The sequence below is a fragment of the Tyto alba genome, unplaced genomic scaffold (genome assembly GCF_018691265.1).
Source record: "Tyto alba isolate M040663 unplaced genomic scaffold, T.alba_DEE_v4.0 Super-Scaffold_20000042, whole genome shotgun sequence".
Taxonomy (NCBI): domain Eukaryota; kingdom Metazoa; phylum Chordata; class Aves; order Strigiformes; family Tytonidae; genus Tyto; species Tyto alba.
In genome coordinates this window covers 12,301,846-12,327,155 of record NW_024881293.1, presented here as the reverse complement: position 1 = coordinate 12,327,155, position 25,310 = coordinate 12,301,846, and the positions used below count along the sequence as shown (strand labels likewise).

General features: G+C 42.8%; 3 protein-coding genes across 4 annotated transcripts; 1 reads left to right on the top strand and 2 right to left on the bottom strand.

Moving 5' to 3' along the window:
* Positions 1–587: 587 nt before the first annotated feature.
* CALR3 (calreticulin 3) lies at positions 588–4,965 on the bottom strand. The gene is made up of 9 exons (XM_032994629.2): positions 4,757–4,965; positions 4,511–4,612; positions 4,155–4,358; positions 3,410–3,504; positions 2,428–2,637; positions 2,196–2,309; positions 1,962–2,105; positions 1,255–1,347; positions 588–1,138 (listed from the first exon to the last, which is right to left on the bottom strand). Exons 1-9 carry the CDS (start codon positions 4,911–4,913, stop codon positions 971–973), a joined length of 1,287 nt encoding a protein of 428 aa, XP_032850520.2. The 5' UTR covers positions 4,914–4,965; the 3' UTR covers positions 588–970.
* Positions 4,966–5,234: 269 nt separating this feature from the next.
* On the top strand, positions 5,235–10,587 carry CUNH19orf44 (chromosome unknown C19orf44 homolog). Its single transcript, XM_032994695.2, has 8 exons — positions 5,235–5,383; positions 5,576–6,217; positions 6,479–6,827; positions 7,408–7,484; positions 7,854–8,325; positions 9,141–9,236; positions 9,356–9,522; positions 9,943–10,587. The coding sequence occupies exons 1-8, from the start codon at positions 5,336–5,338 to the stop codon at positions 10,027–10,029; spliced, it is 1,938 nt and encodes a 645-aa protein (XP_032850586.2). The 5' UTR covers positions 5,235–5,335; the 3' UTR covers positions 10,030–10,587.
* On the bottom strand, positions 10,520–23,364 carry LOC104369471 (calcium homeostasis endoplasmic reticulum protein). Of its 2 annotated transcripts, none has more exons than XM_032994693.2 (18): positions 23,252–23,364; positions 22,987–23,160; positions 22,310–22,491; positions 21,422–21,559; positions 21,045–21,196; positions 20,569–20,680; positions 20,127–20,216; positions 19,257–19,494; positions 18,733–18,911; positions 17,916–18,312; positions 15,770–16,008; positions 14,797–14,930; positions 14,421–14,507; positions 13,970–14,119; positions 13,734–13,850; positions 13,148–13,242; positions 12,433–12,618; positions 10,520–11,674 (listed from the first exon to the last, which is right to left on the bottom strand). In XM_032994693.2, the coding sequence occupies exons 1-18, from the start codon at positions 23,274–23,276 to the stop codon at positions 11,637–11,639; spliced, it is 2,733 nt and encodes a 910-aa protein (XP_032850584.2). In that variant the 5' UTR covers positions 23,277–23,364; the 3' UTR covers positions 10,520–11,636. The 2 variants fall into 2 exon arrangements, with proteins under 2 accessions (XP_032850584.2, XP_032850585.2); XM_032994694.2 differs by having other exon boundaries at positions 10,520–11,263.
* Positions 23,365–25,310: the final 1,946 nt, after the last annotated feature.

Genomic DNA, 25,310 nt, shown 5'->3' with positions numbered 1-25,310 from the left:
CAGCATCAGGGTAGCCGAGAGGAAAACGCAAAACCATTGGGTCTGCAAGTCTGGCTTCAGTTTTTGCTGAGTTTATAGCACTAGTTCTTGGGGACAGGGGGAGGGAACGCAGAAGAGCAGAAGGACCTGAGAAGGGATGAAGGAAGTGACTGAACAAGTTACAGAACTGAGTTACAAGAGAGGTCAGACAGAAAAATAGGCACATCATTCACTGGTTCAACTTCCTCCTCCTACCACCCTATCAGAAAAAAAAAAAAAAAATTTAAGACAGCTTCCATGGACTGTATGTATTCATTTCAGATTTTTGAAGCAGAAAAATTGTCTGGATACATTTAAACTTTTAAGGACAGATTTGTGGATGGACTGACTACGGTCACTCGGGTCCCATGCCGAGACAGAGCTAGAAGGTTCCCTCAGCAGCAAACAGTGAGGGAACGGGCAGGGCACATTCATGGCAGCTACGCAGCTGCGGTAATCTTTGAAAATCTGACAGGTGCACCATTACTCCAGAATCTTAGCAAAGCTTATCTCCTTAGTCTGAAGTATGTTGTGAAACACACTTCACACATTTGACATGCTGAACTCTTTAATGAAATACCGTAAAAAGCTTATTATGATATTTCCTCCACAAAAATGAGCATCAATTTTACATTTATTATTAAACCGTCAAAGTGTAAAACAGTTCCAAAACTAAGTGCTTTATTACAAGTGGTTTTAATAAATTTCAGCAGTGTGAAGATACAGTTAATTAAAAATCCTAACCTTTTCTATTAACTGTATTACAGTACTAATAAAAATAATGGAAACTAGTAATAACATTCAATGTTGAATTTAAAAAAAAAAATCATGTTTTAATACAACTCCATTCATGCTCTGTTCAACAAGCTGTTAACAAAATATCAAAATCCTTAAATGAAAAAATCCCCAAGTGATTTAAGTGAAAAAAATGTGAAGTTCTTTCAAGTAACAGTTACAGCTCTTCCTTCTTGACAGTGTTCCTCACTGTTCTATCCTTTCCAGATTCTTTTTTGCTCTCTAGCTTTTTTTTAAACCGTTGCTCAAAGTATTTTTCTTCTGTAACCCTTTCTCTCTCCTGCTCTTCCTCAGTCTGCTTTATGTTCATTTCCTTTTCAGGACCCTAATATTAAGATTTCATTTTTATGCACCAATAGGTTCTTGATCAGATTAGGCGGGGGATTTTTAAACTGTGGTAATTAATAAAGAACCAAAACAGACACAAGAATTTCATGTTACCTTTGTTTCTCCCCATGTTTCATTGCCAAAATCTTCTGCATAAACTTCATCATCTGTTATCAAGAAGTTGTCAAAAATAGTGCCAGCTCTCACCTTTGAAAGAATAGGGAGAAAACCCAAGAATGCCTGTTTTCTTAAGAGTTTTATTTTTTTTTTTAACAATATGTTTGTATGATGTAATCAATATAGAGTAATCATGTCAAGAACCCCATAGATATTTACAGAATTTGATGAAGGATTCTCTTTTTGGACAACTGTTTTCAGGAATCTAAAGAATTTGTTTTAACTTCAGGCACTTCACTGCTCTTTAAGAGCTTTAAGCCTAGTCACTAGCTAGTCAAGAAACCCAAGGTAGAGGCAACCCTGAGAGCAGTTTTCTTCTCATTAATCTTTGGGTAACTCCAGAGTAACTGAGCCGCTTGAAGTCTCAGTTACACACCTCAAGTCAGGTGAAATAAGTAATATTTTACAACATTTAGAGAAACTAGGCCATTCATTTACCTGTAGATTATCATCCAAACAATAACTACAACAGAAGATCAGTGCATCTTATAGATTCTTCAATTTTGTACACATATTTAAATAACAGCAAGTTAAAGACACAGGTTCCTAAGATCCCAAAACAATAGATAATGTTCCTATGCAAAGGATAAACAAGTTGCTATATACCTAGTGAGATAACTATTTTTCCAGTAAAGAAATCTCACCTGCCAGATATCTAGTCCAATGACGCTAATATTTTCATAGCTGTAGATACTGAAGTCTGGCGAGTAATTTGGATTGTCAATCTGTGGATGAGGCCAAACTCCTCTATAATTTGGATTATCAATCTGCCTTGGTTTCCATTCCCCCTAGGATAAACCACATGTTCTGAAAACAGTCAGGCAAAGAAAAGCTGCTTAAAGTGTTATCCACAACTAGGATTATGACATTATTTATACTCTGTATAGAGGATTCTTGACCATAGGATAATGCCATTCTCCATTCACACCATCATCCCAATCTTCAGGTTTCTCAGCACTAGTGTCCATAACATATTCAGGTTCATCCCAGTCCTTTAAAAAGACACAGGAAGATTAAGAAAGCAAAACTAGCGCAGAGTTCAACTATATCAAACATGTATCCAGTAGAAATTAAATAATCCGGCAATGCAGAATAAGGAGAGCAAATTACCTCAGGTTTGATGTCATTTGGATCATCTATTTGGATTCGATCATCCCAGTCAATGGGTTTCCTCACTGCTGGATCGTTAATTTTTCTCGGTGGCAAAAATTCTAAATCATCTTCTAAGTTGCCAGATGCAACCATTTCATTATCAATTTTTACTTCATAAGTCTGATCTGGCCTTATAATCAAAGTGTATAGATGTGTATATCCGTCAACCTGGGTTTTAAAGAAAGCAAGTAAAATTTTTAAGAACCTTAAATATAGCTCTTAGGAACTGCCTCACACCAGAATTATAATACTGATTTCTAATGGATTTTTAAATAAGCAGTAGTAAGAAGAAATATTTCCCAGAAATAAGTCTTCTAGAGGAGGAAAAATAAAATCAAAACCATTTTTCATATGTATTTCCCAGTCCTCCCATCGGGGTCCCTGAACAAAACTGAATGGCTGTAAGAAAACACAGTCTATATCTGATTGGCACAAGGAAGTGTCACAAGATTGAAAACAGTATCAGATAAAGTAATGATTTTAGTTAATATAAAATATAAGTTATTTATATCCCAAATAGCTAAAGCAAAGGCACATAAAAAGGCTTAATACATAGGTTAAAAGCAAAAATACTGAAAATATAGACAGGATCTTACATTTATATCACAAGAAAGCGCTTTCTCACTAAGAAGTATAGAATTAAAGTTCCAATTCATTTCTTAATACATTTCTTAATAACATACAGCACCCCTGCAACCTTGGTCCATCCAGTATCAATGTCAGGTATTATGAATGCAATCATTACATTGCAAACATATAATGAACTAAGAAATATCTGAGGTCCCAAAATTAACATGACGTTTAAGATATGATGAAAAGTAGAACTTCTCAAAGGTGTTACATGTTTGGAATAGTTGTGGGTTTTTTTTTTTTTTTTCTTCACAATATCCCTTTAACTTGTTTATTTTAAAATTTATGTATCTTTGAAATGTGTATTTACCTTGCATCTGATTGGTTTCTTGATTGGATGGGGTTTATTCTTGTAATTTAAAATAACATGGACTTTCTTTGTCTCAGATCCACAAATATCTGGCCCTACAAAGAGATCATATACTTTGTATCCTTAACCTCTTTGCAGAAAAATAGATTGTTTACCTCTTTCTTCTAATACTACTAGACATCCCTCCCGTTCCACATATTCTGATGTATTCCATTTCATTTTTAATGGATGACGAGGCTTCTACTCAAAGTCTCTGCCTACCGTAGAATTAGATTTTGTGTAGTTTGGAAAACTAACCCAGAAATCAAAAATCCGGGAAAATAAAAATCATCTATAGCACAAGCTGAATAACTATATAAGTATATATGTAATGCCAAATTTCACTAAGTCACTGCAAATTACATACAAGTATATAAGGGCAGATAATGGCCTACAGTATGTTGTTTCAGTTATAAATCTTAAAAAAAAATTCCTGCTGAGCAACTACTTTTATTCTAAGCTCACTCTAATAATCTTCAGTTATGTCCTTCAAATCAGCTCAGAATGTTTGCATAAATATATTTATTTTGTTAATACATAGAGATTTCTCAACCATGGAAGAGCTAACTCCTTACAGTCACAACATCCTTTTTTTAGAAAAACAGCCTTCCTTTATGATTTTTCCACCATTTCCACAACGATCTTTGAAGAACTGCACAACAGCAGTGACAGTATTTTAGTAACGAAGAAATAAATATAAACTCACCAAACATGATGTAATAATGTGAATCTCCACTTAGGTTCTTCTGGTCCAAGTTTGAGGAAAAAATCTTAACATATCCTCCACCACAATCTATATTCTGCTCATGTTTCACAGTATACTGAATGACCAGAATCTTCCCTTTGTTACTAAATGGTTTAAATCGTGAGGAGATAGCATAAAATTTAGAGTTTTCACTGGTTTGTAGACCTGTAAATATTTTAGTATAATAGTCAAGCATATATTTTTCTCCATTTGTGAAGAAAAAAATACTTCTATTGCCATGCACGGCACATGTATAAAGGCAAATCCCCAACCTTAGAGTCGGTTCCCATAGCATATTTTGAGTGAAACCCACATACCTTTATCTCGCACTGGATCTCCGTAAAACTTCCCTGCAGCAAGCTTAAACTTCCCAAGGTCTGCCCTGGACTCCGAAATCACCCACCTCTTCTGCCAGTTGGCTGTCCCGAGATGCCAGCACCAAGAGCGACACAAGAACGGGGTCAGTGAGCACAGGACAGTTCGGGGGGCTCCTTCCACCCCCCACCCCAAACATTACCAGCAGCTGCCCTGCTGCCCCCTCTACCCCCCTGTCCTCGCCCAACCTCCATCCAGAAACTGCTCCTGGAAATACACCGTAGCCCGGGAAGAGCCCAACGCGGCCCCGAGGAGCAGCGCCAGGCTCAGCGCAGCGACGGCCGGGTCTCTCCCGCCGTGCCCTCTCGGCCCACCCGCCGCCACAGCCGCCATTGCCATTGCCATTGCCGTCGCCCTCACGCGAACGCGAACTGCCACCCTCGCGCCTTCGAGCAACGCCGACCTACAGCCTCGCGGCGTTCCTGCGGCGGGCTCTGATTGGCTGCGCTTTACCTAACGGCTTGAGAAACGGGATCAGATTGGTTTAGCGCCCCGGCGGGAAGAGCCGGCCGCCACGTGCCCGCGCGGCGAAATGCATGCTGGGGCTTGTAGTCAGCGCGCCCACGGGCCAGCGGCAGTATACCGCCTTGGGATTGGCTGGTTACTCCCAGGCAGTGCCGGCTCGCGATGGGCGGGGCTTTGAGCGGAGCCAATGAAGGGGTGGAATGTTGGGGGGGGTCGGTGTCTCTGCGCTACGGTCCGGCGCCGCTCTCTCTGGGCCCGGCTTGGGTGAGCCGCCGGCGCCGCCTCAGGCCGGTCCGTCTCCGATGGCCGCCATCGCTCGGGCGCGGAGAGCGCCCGCGGGCGGAGGGCAGGTGAGGCGCCAGCCCCGGGCAGGTGTTTCGGCCGCGGATGGGGAGGGCCTACGCCGGGGAGTGGGGAGGAGGTGGCCCGGCAGTGGCGGGGACCAGGACAGGGCCGCGAGGAGCGGGGGTGTCTGCTCAGCCCGGGGACCTGGAGCTGAACCGGGCCGCCTCTGAGGGCTCTGTGCGCCCTTTTATCGGCAGGGATACAGTGATGCACCCCGTTGGAGAACCATCAGCGCTGGGCCCAGCGTCTTTCTTCCCCCCAGTGGTAACCTCTCCACAGTTGACACAGAGCTGGAGAAAACTGGAAGAGCTCCCTTCAGCCACAGCAGATTCCTAAAGGTGCACAACGAAAACGGACGTGGAAGGCAGTGGTGCCAGGTGTCGGGAAGCGCTGAGCAGACAGCGAGCGGATATGTGGCAAAGAGCACCCCGGGGAGCACTTCCCATACACGGTCAAGCTCAGCACTGAGGAGAGTGGCACAGCTAGAAAACAAAATCAGGAATCGAAGGAAGCAGATAGAATTGCAAAACGCTGACTTAGGCCAGAAGCCTTTGGACGAGGAGTCTCTATCATCTGCTTCCAGTCGTGAACATGGCACAAGGGGCAAGAAATACCTGAAGAATTACACTACTGCTGGTGGAAATACAGCCCTCAGTGATGCCTGCTCTAAGGAAGAGGAAAGCATCCAGAGCCCTAAAAAGAATGTTATGGTTAAACAACAGCTTGGTTTGGATAGTGATGAAGAGGAAATGAGAGAATTGATGGGGTGTTCTTTGGAGTTTTCCAGTGGAAATGAGAATCAGAAGATTGTTGTAAGTGATTCTAAATGGAGTGGAAAGGTAAATGCAGACCTTGCTGGATTATGTATTTTTATATACACTTTTGTGGAATTGTTTTATTTGGTGGGCCACTTTCTATTTATATAACAACAGAAAACTAGATTTTACTTTTGCATTTATGGTTTGCTCATGATATGATTTAGGTTCAATTCACATTTTAAAATTACTCTTTTTAATCTATTATAATTTATTTTCCTTTTTAGTGATCTGCACGTAATAAATGAAGTAACACATAAATCTCTTTTTCATGTTCTTCAAAAGAGTAGGGCTCCAGTTTCATCAGGAATGCCGCCTCCATCTCATAAGGAAATTTTACCGACAGAGGTATCTAAAGCATCTTCCTTTCATAGCAAAGACTCAGAGAAAAATGTTTTTGGTAGAGGTAATTCACCTTCACCAGCCAGCAGAGACCTGTCAGCACTACATAACGTGAGATCCCAGTCGCTGCCTTCCATGAAAGATGATACTGTAAAGATTACTCTGCCCAGAACCGGCAACACCAAGCAAAGCCAAATATCACTTGCAAGTGACAGAAGCGAAATAAAATCATTAGATGACTTATTTTCAGAAGCAGCTGATGCAGAAGATTCAACGAGCAGCAGCTCAAATGGTAAGTTAGCTCTAAAATATTGTCTCAGTAGACTTGGCATGAATTGTACTAATAATCTACTGATGAGTTTACTAATAAAGATGGTCAAATACTCTCTTTAAAAGTATTCAGCAGTGTGATTATACATAAACTGAAGCTTTATCAAAGGAATTATGATTGTTTATTTTTTTCTCACCTAAAATATTTGTATTGTATATTAAGGCTTTTGACTTAATGGTTCAGTTTAATGATTCTTTCCTGTTTGATAATTATGACATCAAAACAATTATAACATTTAAAATAGTTTCCATATATCAATGGGACAATGTGCTAATGGGTGTGAGGGAGAACAAGTGTAAGTGGGCAGCAGCAAGAAGCTCTTGGACTTGGGTTGGCAGATCCACCGACAGGCAGAGGAGGATACTAGAAAGAGCTGCTGCAAAGTTGAAGGTTTAGTGTGATTGACTGCTATCACCTTTTAGTATTACACTGTAAACTAGGAATGTAGCACTGAGTTAAGAGATAAAAGTGGGAAAAATTAAGGGAAACCACACTGTAATTTTCATGCATATTCTCATGACGACATGTCATTTCATTGTAGACTTCAGATTGAATATCCTGAGCCTTGATGATTTGGCACCAAATATCATTAATGAGGTAGCAGAATTAAAGCAGAAAGTAAGTAGAAATTCCCTACTAGCACACTTTCCCATTCTGCCTTTGGTGGAGGGTGGATGTTCACAAATAAATACTAATGCTCTACTCATAGGCTGAGGTGGGCATGTCTCACTAGCTGTAAGGGTTACATCAGGATTTTACATTCTACTGAAACCTGGCCAAATTATTTTTTTAGTGTCTGCATTTCCTTACTACATGTAATAGCACTGTACAGTTTGCAAGGTGATACAGAAGAGTAACATTTTTATTTCCTAATAAAGTATTAGCTAACTCTCAGTGATGTGCAGCAGAACAGGTGAAGAATAATTGAGGCATATTCTAGGTTGTATTTTGTTGATTCTCCTAACATACAACTGTTTTGTTTTACAGAGGATAGACCTTGAAATTACTCAGGAACCAAGCAGAAATCCAAAAAATGATACATTCCTGGTGGAAAAAGATCAAACTTCTCTGAAAATGACAAGTGCAGTAACTGGTGTGAATGATGCTTCTGATGGGAATATTGAGAAAACTGTGACTGAAGCAGAAATCTCTGAGCATTTAAGTGGAGTTTCTGCAGGTGTTCCTAGACAGGCACGAGATGATCTTGATCATGATGAGAGAACTGTTAATTCAGAATATTCTGAAGATTTTGAAAGGTCCCTGTCTACAACAGACAGGGAACCTGTATCAAAAATGTCAGAGGGACATTCTGAGAGCTGCACATATTCTGGAAAACACCCCTCTCCAGCATCATTGCCCTCACTTACCAGAGCACAGCGTGACCGGGGACACAGAGTAACTGTCAGAGAAACTGCGGTTCAGACGGTGGATCCTCCATTCACCTACTGCTGGTCAAAGAGTAAGTTCAGGAGATACTGCCCCATTCAGGAAATTTCTACATTTCTGTATTTTATATGTGAGCCTAGTCAGCCATGATAGAATTCTTAGTTCAGTACTAGCTTCCCCTAGATGACATTAAATTCAAAACTCTGTAAAGTCCAGCACTTTAATCTGCTATCTGTAGAAAAGATTGGGTTTGGACAACAGAGTAAGAACTTGGAACTGGTTTTGGCTAAAAAAACCCCACAATGGGAACTGTGGATGGGTGAGCTAGTATTAGTGACAGAGCTTGTGACAGTCCAAGTAACATTCGTAAATGGGATTCAACATTCTTATTGTATCTTTACTATGGTAAGCAATACTACTGTAGTGTTACTAAAGTGATCACCCACCCTAGAGTTCTTTTCTGCATTGTGTTTATTTCTTGAGAAAGCATAATGGCCCCATTTACAAAAGACAGATGTGACCTCTAACTGTTCCTGAGGGGTAGCTCCGTTCCTACCTCTCTTAAAGGAAAAAGTGGTGAGAGCCACTTCTTGCCTCACTCAGGGAGGAGAAACTAGAAACTTGGGTTTGCTTGAAAACAGTAGCTTCCTTCAAGTACAAAAGCCTTTATTTTTACACTGTCTAGAGTTAGAAAAGATGCCTTCCACAATGGCATGTTGTGAATGTAAGAGTAAAGACTCTGTGGAGGTCGTAGAACTATTTTAGCGTGGTTTTGGCTGACGGGATCCCCTGCTAGGCTCTACAGCAACTGTGGAGGTCAAACCGAGTTGTAGCACTAAACCTGGCCACCCTCCAAACCCAGGAATTCTCACTTTACCCTGTGCACAGTGAACGCCTCCGCTGTCCTCGACCCACCTGTAGGACACAGTTACGTTGACCCGGTACCTGTTGCCAGTCACACCATCAGCATGGATGCAGTAGAAGGTACTGAAGAATGTTTCTTACTATATTTTATGCATCTAACCCCTGCTGGGATTGTTTAGCCCTTACTACCCTACCGTAATATTTCACTAAAATATATGCTCTCCCTTTATCTCTCACAGCCTTGACAGCATACAGCCCCTCTGTCCTTGTTTTAAATGCCATGTTGAAGCAGCACTTGATGTTGACTCAGCAGTTTATAGAGAACATTCACCACCTTCACTTATCCCTTGTGGAGTCATTAGAGAGCGAGAAGTTCCACTACCATACGCTGGAAGAGGCTAAAGAGGTATTTGTGAGACTAGACAGCAGCCTAGATAGAGTAAGGGTGTATTCCTTTCCAAACTCTTCTAATACTTGCAGCAAACTCATTTTCTTTGTATATTAATGAATCAGATAAAGTTCACATTATCATTAAAGAAATTGCTTCATAGAAGAATACTCTCATGCCTGTGCTCATTAACGAGCGAGGAGTTCATACAGTAAAAAAAAGACTAATGTCTCACTGGAGGCTAGAGTTGTGAAAGAAAAAACTTTCTGCTGTAGTGTTTAGGTGTCCTCAAAGGAGCAAGGATCTTCCTAATGCTGCAACAGAAGCATTGGTTGCTGCTGCTAGTATAAAGTGCAGGTACCTTGACAGGAAGATTTATTAAATACCAGAAAGTATTTATCCACATAATAAATTTGTATATTAACTTTTTTTTTGCAGTACATCAAGAACCACAAATCCCCACCTCTAACACTTGAGCAAGCACGTGAAGAAATTTGGAAAGCACAGAAGGAAAACCAGCTTTGACTCTTTGAAGTAAAATTTACATTTACAGATCTCAAGGTGGAACGAGAAACCTTTCCAAATTGCACAGACACAAAGTTACAGTTACATTTGTACTATCTTCTTTTATACACAATTTATTTTCCTATTTCTGAATTTTGTACTAATGTACATGATCTAGGGAGGGGGAGGAACCTTCAGCCAGATTGTGCCCATGTTCTGCAAAAAAGAAACCAAGAAAACACTTACTGTGTTTATCATGTAGATGGGGTGAGCAGTGATCCCATCTGTGATCAGGGTAGAAGTGAAAGTCTGCACACCACCACCCAAGGAACGTGCTCACAGGAGAAAAATACCCTGTCCTGGCTTCAGTGCCATATTTAACCAGTGTTTCTAGAGAACTGGCCCTATTGAATAACTGTGGGGGTTGGGGCGTGGAGTAGTGTCAAGCCATGGAAGGCTTACAGCCACCATACAGGAATCCATTAACTCTGAAATATGAGCCATCATTTTGTTTTTATTAAAAAAAAAAAAAGTGTTTATTGGAAGGCAGAACAATAAAATTCACAAGTTGGTAACATACAGGTGTTGTATGCTGATTCACAGACAGTTACAGTTCCACAACTACAGTAGATCTAGAACAAACTGATATTTCACCATAGTAACTGAATGGCTGTAAGAGGTTTCTGCTATACAAACACAGGCTCGGGGAGAGGTTACCACCACGCAGACCTCGGGAGTGAAGTGCAGTGTAAGGGCCTAACATCTTCAGCTGGTGGGCTCTGGAAACAGTTACAAAAGGTTTGTTTGGGGGCGTTTTTTGTGTTTGTTTTTTTTTTTTTTTTTTTTTTCTCATTTAGATTAAAGGAAGTTTCCAAGAACACTTCATTGTTAGAAACTTGCAGAGCAGAGAAAATGGCTTCTCTTCTATTGAGCTAAGTAGCTTTTATTAAAGGGTATATACAAAAATATAAAAGGCTTAAAGAATGTCTTCCATTACAAAGCATTGAACATCCCTTAGAGCGCGTGAGAAGCTAGAACAGTTAACCCTCGTGTTCTGAGCAGAGTTGTGACTGCAGCAGCTGGTGTGTAGGGGCGTTAAGTTGTAGGGTAGGTTCTAACAAGCTTGCACAGTGCTCATAGGTCACCTGTACTGGAACTAGATGCTTCATTCCCCATTTAGACATTAGGATACACTGCTCAGCATCAGTCTGACTTGATCCCAAGGCAGCACCCCTCCACTTCAATTAGAATTAACCTTTTGAGAGAAATAAACATACATTATGGAACTAGAGAACATAGAACCGTATCAGATAATGTCTGTATTCCACAGGAATGAATGAATCACAATCCTGCACCAGGGACAGCGTGACTGGGGTTTAATTCTAGTATAAAAGGGGTAACTAATTAAAAAATTTTGCAAAATAAATGGAAATGCTTAAACTTGCTAGACATGTCAGAGTAACAACTGGCCTTAAACACTAAATGACAAGTGTTGAAGTACATGTCATAGCTTTCCATTTTTCACCATAGTTTTAAAATTCATTTGTCACTTCCTCCAGACTTTTAATCCGGATTTATACAAGTTTAATGTCTTGTAGAAGATGCAAGACATCTTTCTTCAGAGAGTCTTATTCAGGTGGTGGAGGGTCTTGCGTTTCACGCTTCACTGAAACAATAGGGAAAAGAGTTCTTACACATTCTGCAGTTACCTAAGCTGTCTGAAATGTTTCATGTAATGAGGGCTCTATTCGTAAGGAATTTTTCCTTTTGGGCTTTATTTGAACCCATTTTATTACACAGATCTAGTGCAGCCAGAGGCAGAAGTGACTTTTCATTCAGCACACCAATTTTTTTCCTTTTAGTCATTGGCAAGTGTAGTAGTTGTACATTACAGACTCTCTGCAAAAATCCATTGTTTGGGTAATTGTTCTGATCTCTTAAGAAGCACCTCCACTTTTTCTGAACCTTTCCTGCACTATGGTGAATTTATCACCAGTTCTGGCTTTGGCAGAACACAGCACTACTTGTAGGGACCTCGGAGTTGGGCAGGGCCAAGCAGTAAGTGTGGTTTAACTTCATTCCAACCCCAAAGACTGTCTGGCTTTGGCAGCCGTCGCTCCCTCCACTACCACTGGGGTTGCTCGTTTCGTGAAGGGTAACACTCAGAGACACAGGCTCGGTACTGCAGCCGGGAAGTGGCTGACAGAACAGGCTAATTCACTTTTCAGAAACGAGAATACAACACAACTCCTGAAGAGGAAAAGATGCGGGGTTAATCAGAGCATACGTCTACTTACCTGCTGGTTTATTGTATCCATTACATTAGAAAGAATTAAGTTACTAGTCTTTTGATTCAGGTTTACAGTCTACAGTAAAGTATCAAGTCTGCATAGATTTTTAAATTGCTTAGAAACATTCACTTACATTCATCTCTGGCCTTCATGCGTGCGATAAACGAGTAACTTTTATTTCTTCGGTAGTTTTCATAAGGGTCATCTAATGCAACTCCTACTCCTTTATATTGATCCCATTTGTCTCGGATATCCCCTCCCTTAATTGGATCCTGAATTCCTTGTTCCTTGGCTCCCAATCCACCAGACCCACTCCATCCTGCAGAAAGGACACAACATTGCAATCCCGTAACTATTACTACAATTCTGAAGGCAGACGAACACAGACATTTTGGAAATAACCTAGAAAGCGTCAATTTGATACAGCAGGATGGTAACAGACAAGCTGAAACAACTTAGGAATTCTCCCATTTATTTCAAAAGCATTAGTATGCAGATTCTGGGAGCGGACAAACATCAGCACTACCCCTAAAAACTTCTAAGAGGGCAAGCGGAAAGAGCGCGAGCCCCGTCTGTCCAGTCAGCCCCGCGGCCAGAGGCTGAAATGCCTCGGGTAGGGAAGTTCTGTTTGACGCCACACTCAGGTCCCTGCCTTCCACATCCTGCCCAGAAAGACAGCCACCACCACTGCTCTGTGTTCTATACACTCACACCTCTCAATATCCTTACACTGACCTTGCCATACTGAAGGATAATTACTTATGAACATGTATTAATTAATTATATCCAAGAATTTGGTGTTTGATTTTGTTTCCCGGCTTGCGTAAGATTCCAGAACAGCATCTCACCCATTTTCACTAGCATTTGATGGCCTTTATTTTCTTCTCCAAGTCTTGACTCTGGTATAGGAGGCCCAGAACTGGAGCCCAAACCAGCAGAAGAACTGAGGAAATAAAAAGAACAAATGACGAACAAGTCACCCTGGTTCTGACACAAAGCAAGGTAATTTATGTTCTGTTAAGCATTAACACCCAATACAATCCCATCCACTCTACTAAGTTATTATTTTATAAAGATGTTACATTACACAATTATAAAAGGTGCCAGGAACACCCCCATCTGCTTCTTTGTACCAAGGAAATCAAACACTACAGTCTTCCTAACATAGCGAGGACTCAGAGGATCCCTCCTGCCTCCTAGGAAGCACGCAAAGCCTTCACAGCTGCACAGTGTTTTGTTGTAACAAAAAGCCACCACAAGAGTAAGAGTCTCTATAAGCACGTACAGAATATAAACCATTTCTAAATGTGTTTTCCATCTTCTTTTCTACTACTTGCTGAAACGCTCATCGTACCCAGCTTATGAGAAGGCACCCTTGTTAGTATTTTTCCAAACAACCAAGGTAAAAAGAGAAATAAGCAAACACAAGCTTACGGAGGAGTGGGGCTGCGAGACCGGGACCGGCGCCGCCTTCCTGGGGAGTACGACTTCGATCTTGATCGTGACCGTGATCGCGAGCGGCTATGGGACGAGCGGGACCTGCTCCGGCTTCTGGAGAGCACGCGAGGTCAGAGGCACAAGTTACCGGAGCAACATCCAGGTTCAGCCCCAATGGTTGGGTTTTCTCCCCCCCGCCCCCAGTTCCCAAGATCCAGCCCGTTGCACTTTACCTGGACTGGGAGCGTGAGTAGGATCGTGATCGAGAACAAGAGCGAGATCGCGACCTCGAATAGGAGCCAGATGATTTTGAAGATCGTGAATTGGACCGGGAGGATGAGCGACCTCGGCTTTTAGACCGACTGCGTGACCGAGAAGGCCCACTGCACAGATAAAAGCAGAAAAACCCCAGTGAAACTCCAGGGAAAAGCACGACATATGCAAATATACTTCTGATCAAATTCGTACTACACACAAGCACTGTATTTCTGCAGACCATCCAGGGAAAACTCAAGCGTGGCAAAAACGATTTTCTGCAAATCAGAGAAATTCCAGCGAGTTGAAACTCAAGTTATTCCATCAGCATGTTGCTGGACAGATTTTCCCTCTGCATTTAGCCCAAGGTATTCCTAGCACCTTCCAAACAAACACATGCATCACAAGGCAGCAGACAGGATCTCTCACCTATTCCTCTTCTCCTGACCTTTCCTCCGCCTCGCTCTCATTTTAGCTCTGAAGAATTCGTACAGTCCATTCTGCTCCCAGCCTTCACTGCAATAAATCAACCACACATAGAACCAACATCTGTAAAATTCTACTTTGATCAACGGAGACATTCAGGATTTCCGCTAGATTTCGTTGGGAACAAAGGGCCTGGGCAAAAAGATCTCGCAAAACTCAGTGTAAGATTAAACAGCGTGTGCAGTTTCAAATACAACAAGAGCACTCATTTCAGCATTAGAAGAACCAAGACACAGGCGAAGAAGAGAGAGGCACTTCGTGGTTTGAGACAGCTTCTTAGGGCATTTTCCTTACCATAGTTAGCTATACCTACTCTTACCTGTTTCTAGGCCTGTCATGAGATGGTGGACTATAAAATGCCTCAACCGCAGCCAGTAGTCTCTCACTGGGGGGCATTGGGGGTGGAAGACGTATATCTTTAGGATCTAAAGGTTTATACTCATGATCTTCAAGCTGCCGGAAACAAAACAAATTACATTCGTGTCATGTGTCATGGGGTAGCTACCTGAAGAAATAAATATAGATTTAACTGTGTGGGGACCTCACATTTCACTATTGGATAAAAAACGGTCCAGAAATAAGGATTCTGCAGACGACCCAAAGCTTTCTCGTGCTATCACTACCATTTTGAGTTCTATGAGAAAAGCCAGCGCTACACAGGTTGCAGCATTAACTGGATCGCCAGGTAGATAAAATGCAGATCTCATCTATCCACCTTTGTGGTAACAGTGGCTGGCTGGAAGCCTGGCAAAAGCTGGTGTACGCTGAGAGTAACACAAAGTTAGAGATGGAAGAGACCTATTTGATCATCTCAAACACAGAATGCATAAACGTATATATCCCCAAAGATGCTGATACACATACATTTCCTGTTTTCTATCATTCTTTGTTTGTATGTAACATTAGTGCTGCAAAACATCTTTGTAAGAAAAAAACTCTGAATACCAAAACTACTACACAGTGGCCACATCAGAACTGCAAGGTCCCTCTGTCCATCTGAAAATCACTGGGGATTTCCATTTTCTAAAAACTGACGTAAGATTTTCAAGACTAAATCAGTCTTTCACATATATGAGCTCAAACAGCTTTTCACCAGGACACAACACTTGAAAATTTTACCATTTTCACTACCTTCTCCCCCCATTTCTGCCCTTGCACACCCAACGACTTTGGCTGATGGTTGCTGGATTAAAAGATTTGAAACTATAAATGTCGGTGTTAAACTGTCCCTAGTGTTGACGAGGATTTTGATCTTTTAACTCCACTAATCAGGGCCCATTGCGAGCACTTACTTTTACAAGCGGAGCCATCAGTCCAGCAGGAAGATCAAAGTAGGGAACATTTGGCACCAGACTGGGATCATCATGGTTCATGTGAGGGGGGCCTTGTCGCCGCATGTGAGGAGGCTGCCCGTTAAATCCATGCGGGGGAGGCCCGAAATCAGGGTGCTGTGGCCCTCCCCAGGGAGGATGCTCGCTGATTCCCGGATGAGGCAATCTGTGACCAGGGTGATGATGAGGAGGTCCAATTTCTGCAGAGTGGGAGGGTTAAAACATTTTGTTTAGCTATAGAAGTACATCTCTGATTGCCTTCCATTAGTGCATTTATCCTGAAAAACAATCCTGGCACCCAGAGCCTTGCAGATCCAGAAAAGCAACAGAACTGAAGAACTAGAGGCTGGCTACAGGTCCACATTCATGGACATCTTGCAGCACATCTCCCTCCCTGGCTTTAGCAACTGCTCTCAAGACAACAGAATACTTTAATACTAAGCCACTGCTTACTTGGGGACATACTACGGCCAAAAAGTACCACAAGAAAGATACACTCAAGAACAAAAGGTTTCAGATGCATCAGGGCAGCTACTGACGAGATCTATTTCTGAATCCTGAATACACAATCATGGCTTAGCATGGACCTGTAATTAGTTATGTCTCTATGCCAAACCATCACATATAGACAAATAAATATGGCAGGAATTAACTCACATGAGTAAGTGACAAGAAAATACTTTGTTTAAAGAGGCGTTTCGAGAAGAGGTAGAGATACTATCCTGTTAAAACAGAGAAGTGAGTGACATCCACCCCATCAGTGATGGACGAACCATTTGCCATGAACGCTGGATACCCTGCTGAACTCAGTGCACTACACAGGGAGAAACACAAGACTGAAAATCAACATCTGCAGTGGGACCAAGAGTTTTTCCAGGAAAAGCCATTATAGCCACTGTCCAATCTTTAGCCAGTACTATTTAACTCATCTTCATCAGAACTGGAGTACAGTGTGTTGTCAATGCTTCACCACTTTCCTAATTTTAGCTATCTGGTTTAGTAGATCCCCTCCTCCAACAACTTTACACGAAACAACAGATGTTTTGGATCACCATTACAATCCAAAACAGAGCATCTTTTCTGAGCTTAAACCTTAATTCCCCCAGGACAAAAAAAGCTGTTCTCCCTACTCACTACCGCAACTCTTAAAAAAACCCCAAACAAACAATAAACCAAAAGAAAAACAACATCAAAAAATAATCTCTACTGGAGAAGTTAATTACAATCCTAAATATATAAGCTCTAATTCATTGGTTTTCAATGTTTTTTGGATTTGAGAAGTGAGACCCTTTTAAGCCTAAAATAGCAACTCCTACATAGCAACATAATTGCTCTTTCAAGTGGCTTGTCATACAGAACCACAGTGTTCTTTAGATTTCTATTGATAAGGATCCTTCCAGAATAATCATCATTTCTGCATGTGAAATAGAAACTACATCGGGGCAGAACTACACCAGACTTCAGGAGGGAGCCCGCAGCCAGGCAAGCAGCGCACTGATACGCTCTCAGACATCACCGCGTTCCAGCAAGAGAGCAAAACAAATAAGAGGGGAGAACTGGAGGTAAGGGTCATTTCACCAGACACTACAAAGCCACACAACATTAAGACAGATAATTAAAGATTTTCAGTAAAAATAAAGAGAAGAAAAGAAGGGCATGGATGAATGTATGCACAAGAACAAATACTTTCAGCCTGGCTTCTTCTAACTTCCTCCATCTATGGAAGGTGCAGCTGAAGAGCCCTCATCTATGGCCTGATGTGCAGGAAATCAGATTTACAAGCAGATGATGCTTCTCACCTCTGAGCTCACTGTTCTTAAAGTGAAATAGTGCTAAAAGGGGTGCCTGTAGAGACGCTGACTTGAGTTTGTATTACAGTTTCTGGTTATCTACATCCGTTAGGGAAGGAAGACTCAAAAAGCAAGGAGGCATCCAACTCTTTATGTATCTCCTACCGAGTTGTTCACGGTAGCTTCCCAAACTCAACATTGCTCAGGAAAATCACAACAGTCCACCAAGAATAAGCTGTCGCCCCGAAGCACTAAATGATTTTGTAACGGCAATCAGCATCGCAACGTAAGAAAACCTGGCCTGGTACACACTTTACCTTGAGGAAAATCCCCCTGGGGGTAATCAAAACGATGAGGATAAGGAGGCCTTTCAAAGGGATGGCGAGGTGGAAAATCATCTTGCATGAAGCGAGGTGGAAAGCGGTTGAAATTATGCGGATGCGGGGGCTGGTTGAATTGGGGATGTTGCTGATGTGGAGGAAATGGGCCTCTGAAGTGAGGTGGCCGCTGCATTCGAAATGGAGGTTCCCTTTGACCCCCACCCCATGGAGGTTGTTCGTGCTGGTTGTTCCATGGTGCTTCAAACTGGTTGTTCCAAGAAGGATCGGGCTGGTTGTTCCAAGGTGTCTCTCGCTGATTGTTCCAGCCTTGATCTCTCTGTTCGTTCCACATTCCTTCATGGTTGTTATTCCACGGAGGACAATGAGGTGGTCCCTAATGGTGAAGAAAAGCCTGGTCATTAGGCTACAAAAATCAAGAATGCAATAAAAAACAATCTACCTTTTTTAAGTAAATATAGCTTGTAGGCAACACACACCAGTGAAGGAACTTTACGAATACAAGGGCTGGACAACTGCAGCTTCAGAGAAGACAGGAAATGACCAAACTGTTACTGAACCAAACAGCTTCGTACTCAAGACAGTACTTCTTATTCTGCTTGTTCACAGGGAAGCGTGACGGTTAAGAAACTGAAATACAATTTCTATTTTGCCTTTAACTGGGCTCAGAATGAGAAAGCTTGGCACATGAATGTGTATTTATAACTTCCACAGCTTTTCACCACACTTCCACAAACAAGATGGTCATTCTGAACCTCCACCTCCCTCTGCACCTTGTTTCAGAACTGTTTCTTACCTGTTGTTGACCCCATGGTGCAACAGGGTGAGGTTGGTCAAACCAGGGCGGTTTATTTGGAGGAATCTGATCATGAGACCCAGGGCCCCGCGGTCCACCGGAGGCAGGATCCTGCACTCCAGACCCTGTTGTGTCGTACTCTGTAGAACCAGCTAGGGGCAGCTGAGATTTACCATCATCTGAAACAAATTGGAGATTATTATTATAAGCATCTAGGTCACATGTAGTTAATAAAACACCAGCACACCTACACAACAGGCTCCATCTGAATTTTGTTGGATGGGTAAACGTTCTGCAGAAATTTTTTTCTGGGAGAGAGGGTTTCTGATCCATTTAACATTTGTGCCTCTGGTTCTTTTTATATTCAAGCATCAGACTGCACCAGCTGCAAGCCTCCAGTTTCAGGCTTTTGCCTGAACCAAGCCAGCATAGCACAGTGCCTCGCTAGTGAAAAAGGAGCAAAACCAATCTCACAAGGTTGCCACCCACGGATTTCTGCAGAGGGCCCCAGCACAGGTTAGTACCTGCTTGTGTAACTGGAGCAGATGGTGGAGCCGAGGCTGGTGCTGCTGTGGGCGCCTGAGGTGGGGGTGTTGATTTCACCTCGTTCTCTAGCGGTGGTATTTGTATTTGTTGTTGCTGTTGCTGCTGCGTTAAACTGTTTACAAACTCTTCATGTTGAGTTTTCAGGTTCTGTATCTGCTGTTGGAAGGCTACTTGTACAGGCTGTACTACCGTTGCATATTCAGTGATCAAATTTGCCTGATAAAATTAGATAAATTAAGAAGAACAAGTTAACGCTGTACCCAAAACAGGTATCCTTTTTGCTCATTCACAATCTCCCATATTGCTCTCCACCCACTCTAAAGAAATGTAGAAGAACACAGGATAACCTGCTGGCAGAAGAACCTAGCTGCACTATGAAGCTCTGCAAACATTTCCAAAATGTTCTCTGCAGGCTAGAATTCACCGTCTATATTAATGTCCAGGTTTCAAGTACAGCTAAAATCAACAGAATTCATTATTAATGCTAAAAATTAATAGTTCCTGCTTCCGCAACAATTTTTATGTTTCGTGTATCCAACTTAAAGCTATGGTTTCTTTAGTTTCCTTTTTACCACACACTAATTTCCATAAGAAGAGAACACACTCAAATATGTACATGACTGCAGCAGTTACAAATGCAAACAGACTTTCCAGGATCATTATCAGCAGCTGGATTATTGAATGTTTGAAATAACAGGGTCATGTTTTACATTATTTTTGTAATCCCTTGTAAACAACTCTGGGGCTAGGGGAGAGAGGGAGAACTAATATTTACCTTTCAGAGAAGAAAAACACTTCCTATTCAAAATATTTACATAAATAAGAAAAGTGTTACTTTTGTGGCTAACCTGGTACTGGCCAAGTCCAAGAGCTGGGCTCTGTAGCTGCTGAATAATTGATTCATCAAAGTACCCATTTTTCTCCCATAGTTGAAGAAGCTGCATAAATTCAAGAGTGAAAGGTTTTTTAGAAACGATGAAGAATAAAAGAAAAATTGAGGCACAGCATTTTTATGTCTCTAGCTTTGTCAAAAGACCTAGGATTTCAGCACTTGTCTTTGAACCACCAAAGATTCAGATGCATTCATCATTATGATAACTTTTAAATAAAGCCTAGGTACATTTAAGTTCTAGTTTAAACATGAATTAAAGCACATCCTGTAACAGACTTTATGGAGACGATCAGACTAGAAAAATCTCAGCAGTCTTTTTCCATCCTCACATTTGTGAATTTACCTAGCACTAATCTAACGAAGCAAAGCACACAGTTAAACCCAAACCAGATACTCACTCTGGCAATTTTCTGTTGCTTATCCTCCTCCACTGCTAGAAAACTGGTACAATAAATAGGCACAACCACCTTCTGTAAAGCAGCCAGAAGATCTCGTGCTTGCTTCCGCTGGCTTCAAAAAAGGAACGGGAAGAGAAGAGTTACTGCCTTTCATTATAACACTAAAAGCATTTTAACATTCAATTCATCTTAACGTCTGCTACACTAGAACTAGTGGATTCATAAAACAGAGTTCTCTCCTTTATGTTTTTACTGTAAAGTCTTGTCTGGAGGAAAAATACACAAAGTAGGTAAAAGCTGAATCTTATTATTAAAGTACAAGATCTTTGTGCCAGCTTTGGACATCTTAAGACAGCTGCTAAAAAGAATTACTACATTAAAAATAAGAAGTGACTAGTCAAACATTTTATCTAACAGAAAGAGACTTCACCAAATCAATCAAAACATCAAACTGAAAACCACCATTTAATTCTTACCAGTGATGCAATACATCATTGATTAAATAGATTAGATGTAACCGAAGCTCAAAGTGAGCTCCTTCTGCTGTTATACGATTTCGCAGGTGCCCAGCCATCAGCTCACAGTGTGCAGGAGATTTTGCATTACTAAACATCCAGTTCTTGCCAGCCTTTGGAAAGCAAATTTAAAATATTTCAAGTTAGTCTAATGTGTTCCCATCATACGGTAAGTCTAGAACTCTGAAATAACTTAAACGGAAGCTTTCAAACAACAGCTATCACCTCACATACCACACAACAACAAAGCTGCTTTTTACTATATAAGCAATCTCAAAATTCGAATTATACTTAATGCACAACGCCACCAAAGAACTGTTCAGGTTTAGATCACTTACTGAGATTGCATCTTTTGTACAAGTGTCAATTATTGGCTGCAACAAGTTGTCAAATTCGTTCATATCTAACTGAGTTTCCTCCAAAACTTTTTGCATTTGTTGCTCAATTGCAAGAGCTACTGCTGATGTGACTTGTTCCTGAAAAAAGAAGGAAAAAAAAAAAAAAAGGAAAAAATTATATTACATCCAACATTTTTTTAAAAAAGTAAGCTGCTGTATCCCCTGTCTTGGCCATAAAGTAGCTATCTTGAACACCAAGACCTTTTACAAGCAATGTGACCATTTATAAATGTTTCAGTTATTTGATTTTGAGAATAAAAGACTCTTCTCATTCTTCAATAAAAGTCCAGTTTATTTCCACCTCTAAAATCTCTCCATCGTGAAAAAATATAATTGCAGGAAGCTCCCAAACATATAGAACATAATCCAGGCATACTGCCTTCCTCCAGGAACTCTTCAGTTTGCTTCCCAGTAGCTTTAACAGCAAAGTGTTTTATGTGAAAGCGAACTAGTTCAGAGCATGCAGTTCCCTTCCAGTCCTAAGCAGAATCCAACTTAGAATACTACAGGATGGAATACCTTGCAGTTTCCAGCAACCCGCAGCTTTAAACAAAGACTAAAGCAGTCACAATTTATTCTGCTCTGCAAATCAACGAGGCTTTTTTTATATTGTAAATAAACTGCTTAAATCTAAGTTCAGTATTGCTAGCACATCAGATCCATCTGTCCTAAGGAGATCACAAGAGCTGCCATCGAACAAAAACAAGCAAAGCAACACTCCCTCTCTTCACCAGCCACTAGTCAGAAGGAAACCTTCCTCTCCCCCTTCACTCCTCATTTCTACCGCCACTGGCAGATAAACCAAGTGGGTGCTTATCCTAAACCAACCTGTCTCATCGCAAGGAGATGCTGCTCCTGCTGCTGCAGGTTCCACTGACTCTGCTGGATAAGTTCCTCCACGGAAGGAGTGCCCTGAGGAGCTGGGATGGGTGCAGCCGGGGGCAGAGATGGTTGTGGCAGCGGCTGGATCTGCGCAGTAGCCTCGATATCTTGACTTTGCTTGCACAACACTATCAGACAAAGTAAACTTCTAAAGTAAGCCTCGCGGAGAAATCTGCAACCACCAGCCCACCCGTGAAAAGCATGCTGGTTCCAAACCAGACCCTCACACATTGTGTAATTGCTTCACACAAAATGAGAATCGCGCAGCCCAGCGTGGCGGGTACGGAAGAGAAGTGCCAGCAGCTCCTCGAGCACTTTGAGGGGGATGACTCCGACACTCTCCCAGCCCCGGGGGAGCCCCTCCGGGCCTTGGGTTCCGGTCGTGCCGCCCAGCAGCCTCCAAACCCGCACCGGTAGGGGAGAGAAGGGCCGCGGGTAGGGCTCGGCCAACCCCCTGGAACTCAGAGGACAGGAGGAGGCTGCCAACACGCTCTGGGGGAGGGTCAGAGCGGGGCCAGGGGAGAGAAAAGGGGCTGCGGCAGCCGGGGCCGAGCCGCGGGGGAAGGGAGCGGAGCCCGCCGCGGGCCTGTGCCGGCCCCGCGCCAACCGCGGGCCCCACTCACGCTGCTGCTGCTCCAGGGCCAGCTTGTACTTGTAGTAGCCGTAGAAGTCGCCCCCGAAGAGGAAGGAGAATTTGGGGTTCTCCTTCTGCTTCTCCATCGTCATCTTCTCGAACTCGGGCCCGTTCCGCGCCACGAACTGCGCCAGCTTGTCGATGACATTCCGCAGCTCCTGATCTGTGAGGGGGGAGGCAGCGCCGTCAGCCCTGCCGCCGCCCTGCTCCCCCTCCCGTCCCTTCCCGCCCCTTCCCGCCCCGTCCCCGCTCACCCTCGGGCGGCAGCGGCATCTCCATGGCTGCGCGACACCGGGGCCGCCGCCGCCGCTAGGCCGCACCGGCCGGAAGTGCCGCCCGGCGCCACAGCGCAGCCGCGCTTTACGGCCCCACTCCCTGTCGCTATGGGGACGGCGCGCGGCGCAAGGGCACGTGCGGCCGTTCCCGCCCCGCCCCGCGCCGCGCGCAGCTCCCTCAACGCCGCCCCGCCGGCGGGAGCGGGGGTTGCGCGGCCCGGGACCGGCGGGACACGGCCCGGCCCCGGCCGTGTGAGGGCCCCGGGGGCGGCGCCTCAGGCCGCTCGGTCACTCTCGCAGGCGCCATCTCGGCCCGTAACTGCTCCTTCCCCAGCGCCGGCGGAGGTGAGGGTCGCACGCACTGCGCCTTTGCTGGGCCCTGAAGGAGAAAAAGCTGCTTCTGGGCTACAGCGTGTGGGTCCTCATCCTCAGCTCCCCCCAAGTACCTGCAGAGCTGCCGGATCACTCCCAAGAAGTTCCTCTACTTTTAAAACACCGGGTCCAAGCTGTAATTCAGTTGCCAGAAATTAATAGCGCTAAAAGGAAGCATGTCATTTAATACAGTTCATCTTGGGGGATAATCCATCCCAGCGGCACTCAGAACTACACAGACCATGGGCATGATGTAAAAAGGAACATGGATGTGTAGAAAGCTCAGTACAGAGCTTCCTACAGAACCTAAAATACAACTGTTGAGGAAAGAAAGTGCAAATACTATGCAGGGACATTACTTCAGCACTGTTGCAGTACTTAAGTGACTTCATGATGCAGTTAAACCAAAAATGTTCTGGTAATTTCTGGTCCTTAACTTTCCTTTTGCACCTGATCCTCCATTATTTTTCAAAGTGGGATTAAAAATACACATTTACGTACCTGCTGGATTCAGGAAAACATTCCTAAGCACTGATTGGATCAGCTTCACAAGTCAAGAAGTACAAGGCATGGCAGAAATCGCTCAACTCCCTTTACTTCCACAATTCAAAAAACCCCACAAAGCCCCAACACACTTGGAAGACCATTTACATGAGAACTAGACATCAAAACTCAAAAGTGGGGCCCAAATAATTTTGGTGTCCTATAATATTTTAGGAAAACTGAGTACAAGCAGAAGCAATCATCTGGGAATCTTATAAGGCCAAAAGCAAACCTGAGTATTGTAACACTCACCTGGAGCTGTAATCACTATCTTAAGTTTCAGGTTTAAATTACACTTAACAGGATTTCCAGTCACACAGGTAACACTCACAGGCATCCTCACAAAAAGGCAGAACTTTTTATTCTTAACAAGACATACCATGTAGACCCCTATATATTATCTACAGAATATAAAAACCCCAGAAAGATGTTTCCATGTATCCAAATAAGAAATGAAAAAATAAAATCAAATACAGACTGACTATGATTCTATATCACTCTGCAGTCCTGGAAATGTAACACAGATCCCAGAAGGCCGGATCAAGCTCAAATTTTAGTTTATATTTAAATTAAGAAACTTCAAAATTCTTGCCTTCTACCCCAACACAAACGTTACTGCTGCTTTGCACACTGAAGCCCATGCAGTCACCATCCAGGCCACCACATTCCTCAGCAGGCAGCAATGGTTTATCCACAAAATGCCCCCAAAGCTGCAGTTACCTGACCGGTGTCTGCCAGAAACCAGCAGAACACACCTGATTTATTTTAGCCAGGAAAGAGTCCCAGTACCTGGAGGTCACCCGTGTGGTTTCTTCTCGTCAGCCCGTAAGGGATCCCGGCTTCAGCAGCAGCATCGACGGGCAGGAGGGTGCATCACAGGGAATCTGGGTGAGTAACATGCAGAACTTCACAGAACGACAGAGTTGAAGTAAGAACAGGAAAACAATACACAAGTGTTCATTTGCTTAAGTGCCAGATTTCATACAGTAAGGAGTGCCTTTTTTTTTTCTTTTGTAAAACCACCCATATTCATATCAATACATAGAGTACCAACATAAAAAAAAAAAAAAAAAACAAACACAAAGAAGTGTGGTGACTGCCACCTGTATATTGGCACTTGAAT

Coding starts and splice junctions, on each gene's coding strand:
- CALR3 (XM_032994629.2), bottom strand. CDS start 4,913: ATGGCAATGGCAATGGCGGCTGTGGCGGCGGGTGGGCCGAGAGGGCAC. Junction 2,106..2,195: donor TCAAGAATCCTCTATACAGA/GTATAAATAATG, acceptor GGTTTATCCTAG/GGGGAATGGAAACCAAGGCA. Junction 1,139..1,254: donor AAACATGGGGAGAAACAAAG/GTAACATGAAAT, acceptor TCTTAATATTAG/GGTCCTGAAAAGGAAATGAA.
- CUNH19orf44 (XM_032994695.2), top strand. CDS start 5,336: ATGGCCGCCATCGCTCGGGCGCGGAGAGCGCCCGCGGGCGGAGGGCAG. Junction 7,485..7,853: donor TAGCAGAATTAAAGCAGAAA/GTAAGTAGAAAT, acceptor TTTGTTTTACAG/AGGATAGACCTTGAAATTAC. Junction 9,523..9,942: donor CGCTGGAAGAGGCTAAAGAG/GTATTTGTGAGA, acceptor TTTTTTTTGCAG/TACATCAAGAACCACAAATC.
- LOC104369471 (XM_032994693.2), bottom strand. CDS start 23,276: ATGGAGATGCCGCTGCCGCCCGAGG. Junction 14,931..15,769: donor TGATGGCTCCGCTTGTAAAA/GTAAGTGCTCGC, acceptor TGTTTCCGGCAG/CTTGAAGATCATGAGTATAA. Junction 13,851..13,969: donor TACTCACGCTCCCAGTCCAG/GTAAAGTGCAAC, acceptor CGTGCTCTCCAG/AAGCCGGAGCAGGTCCCGCT.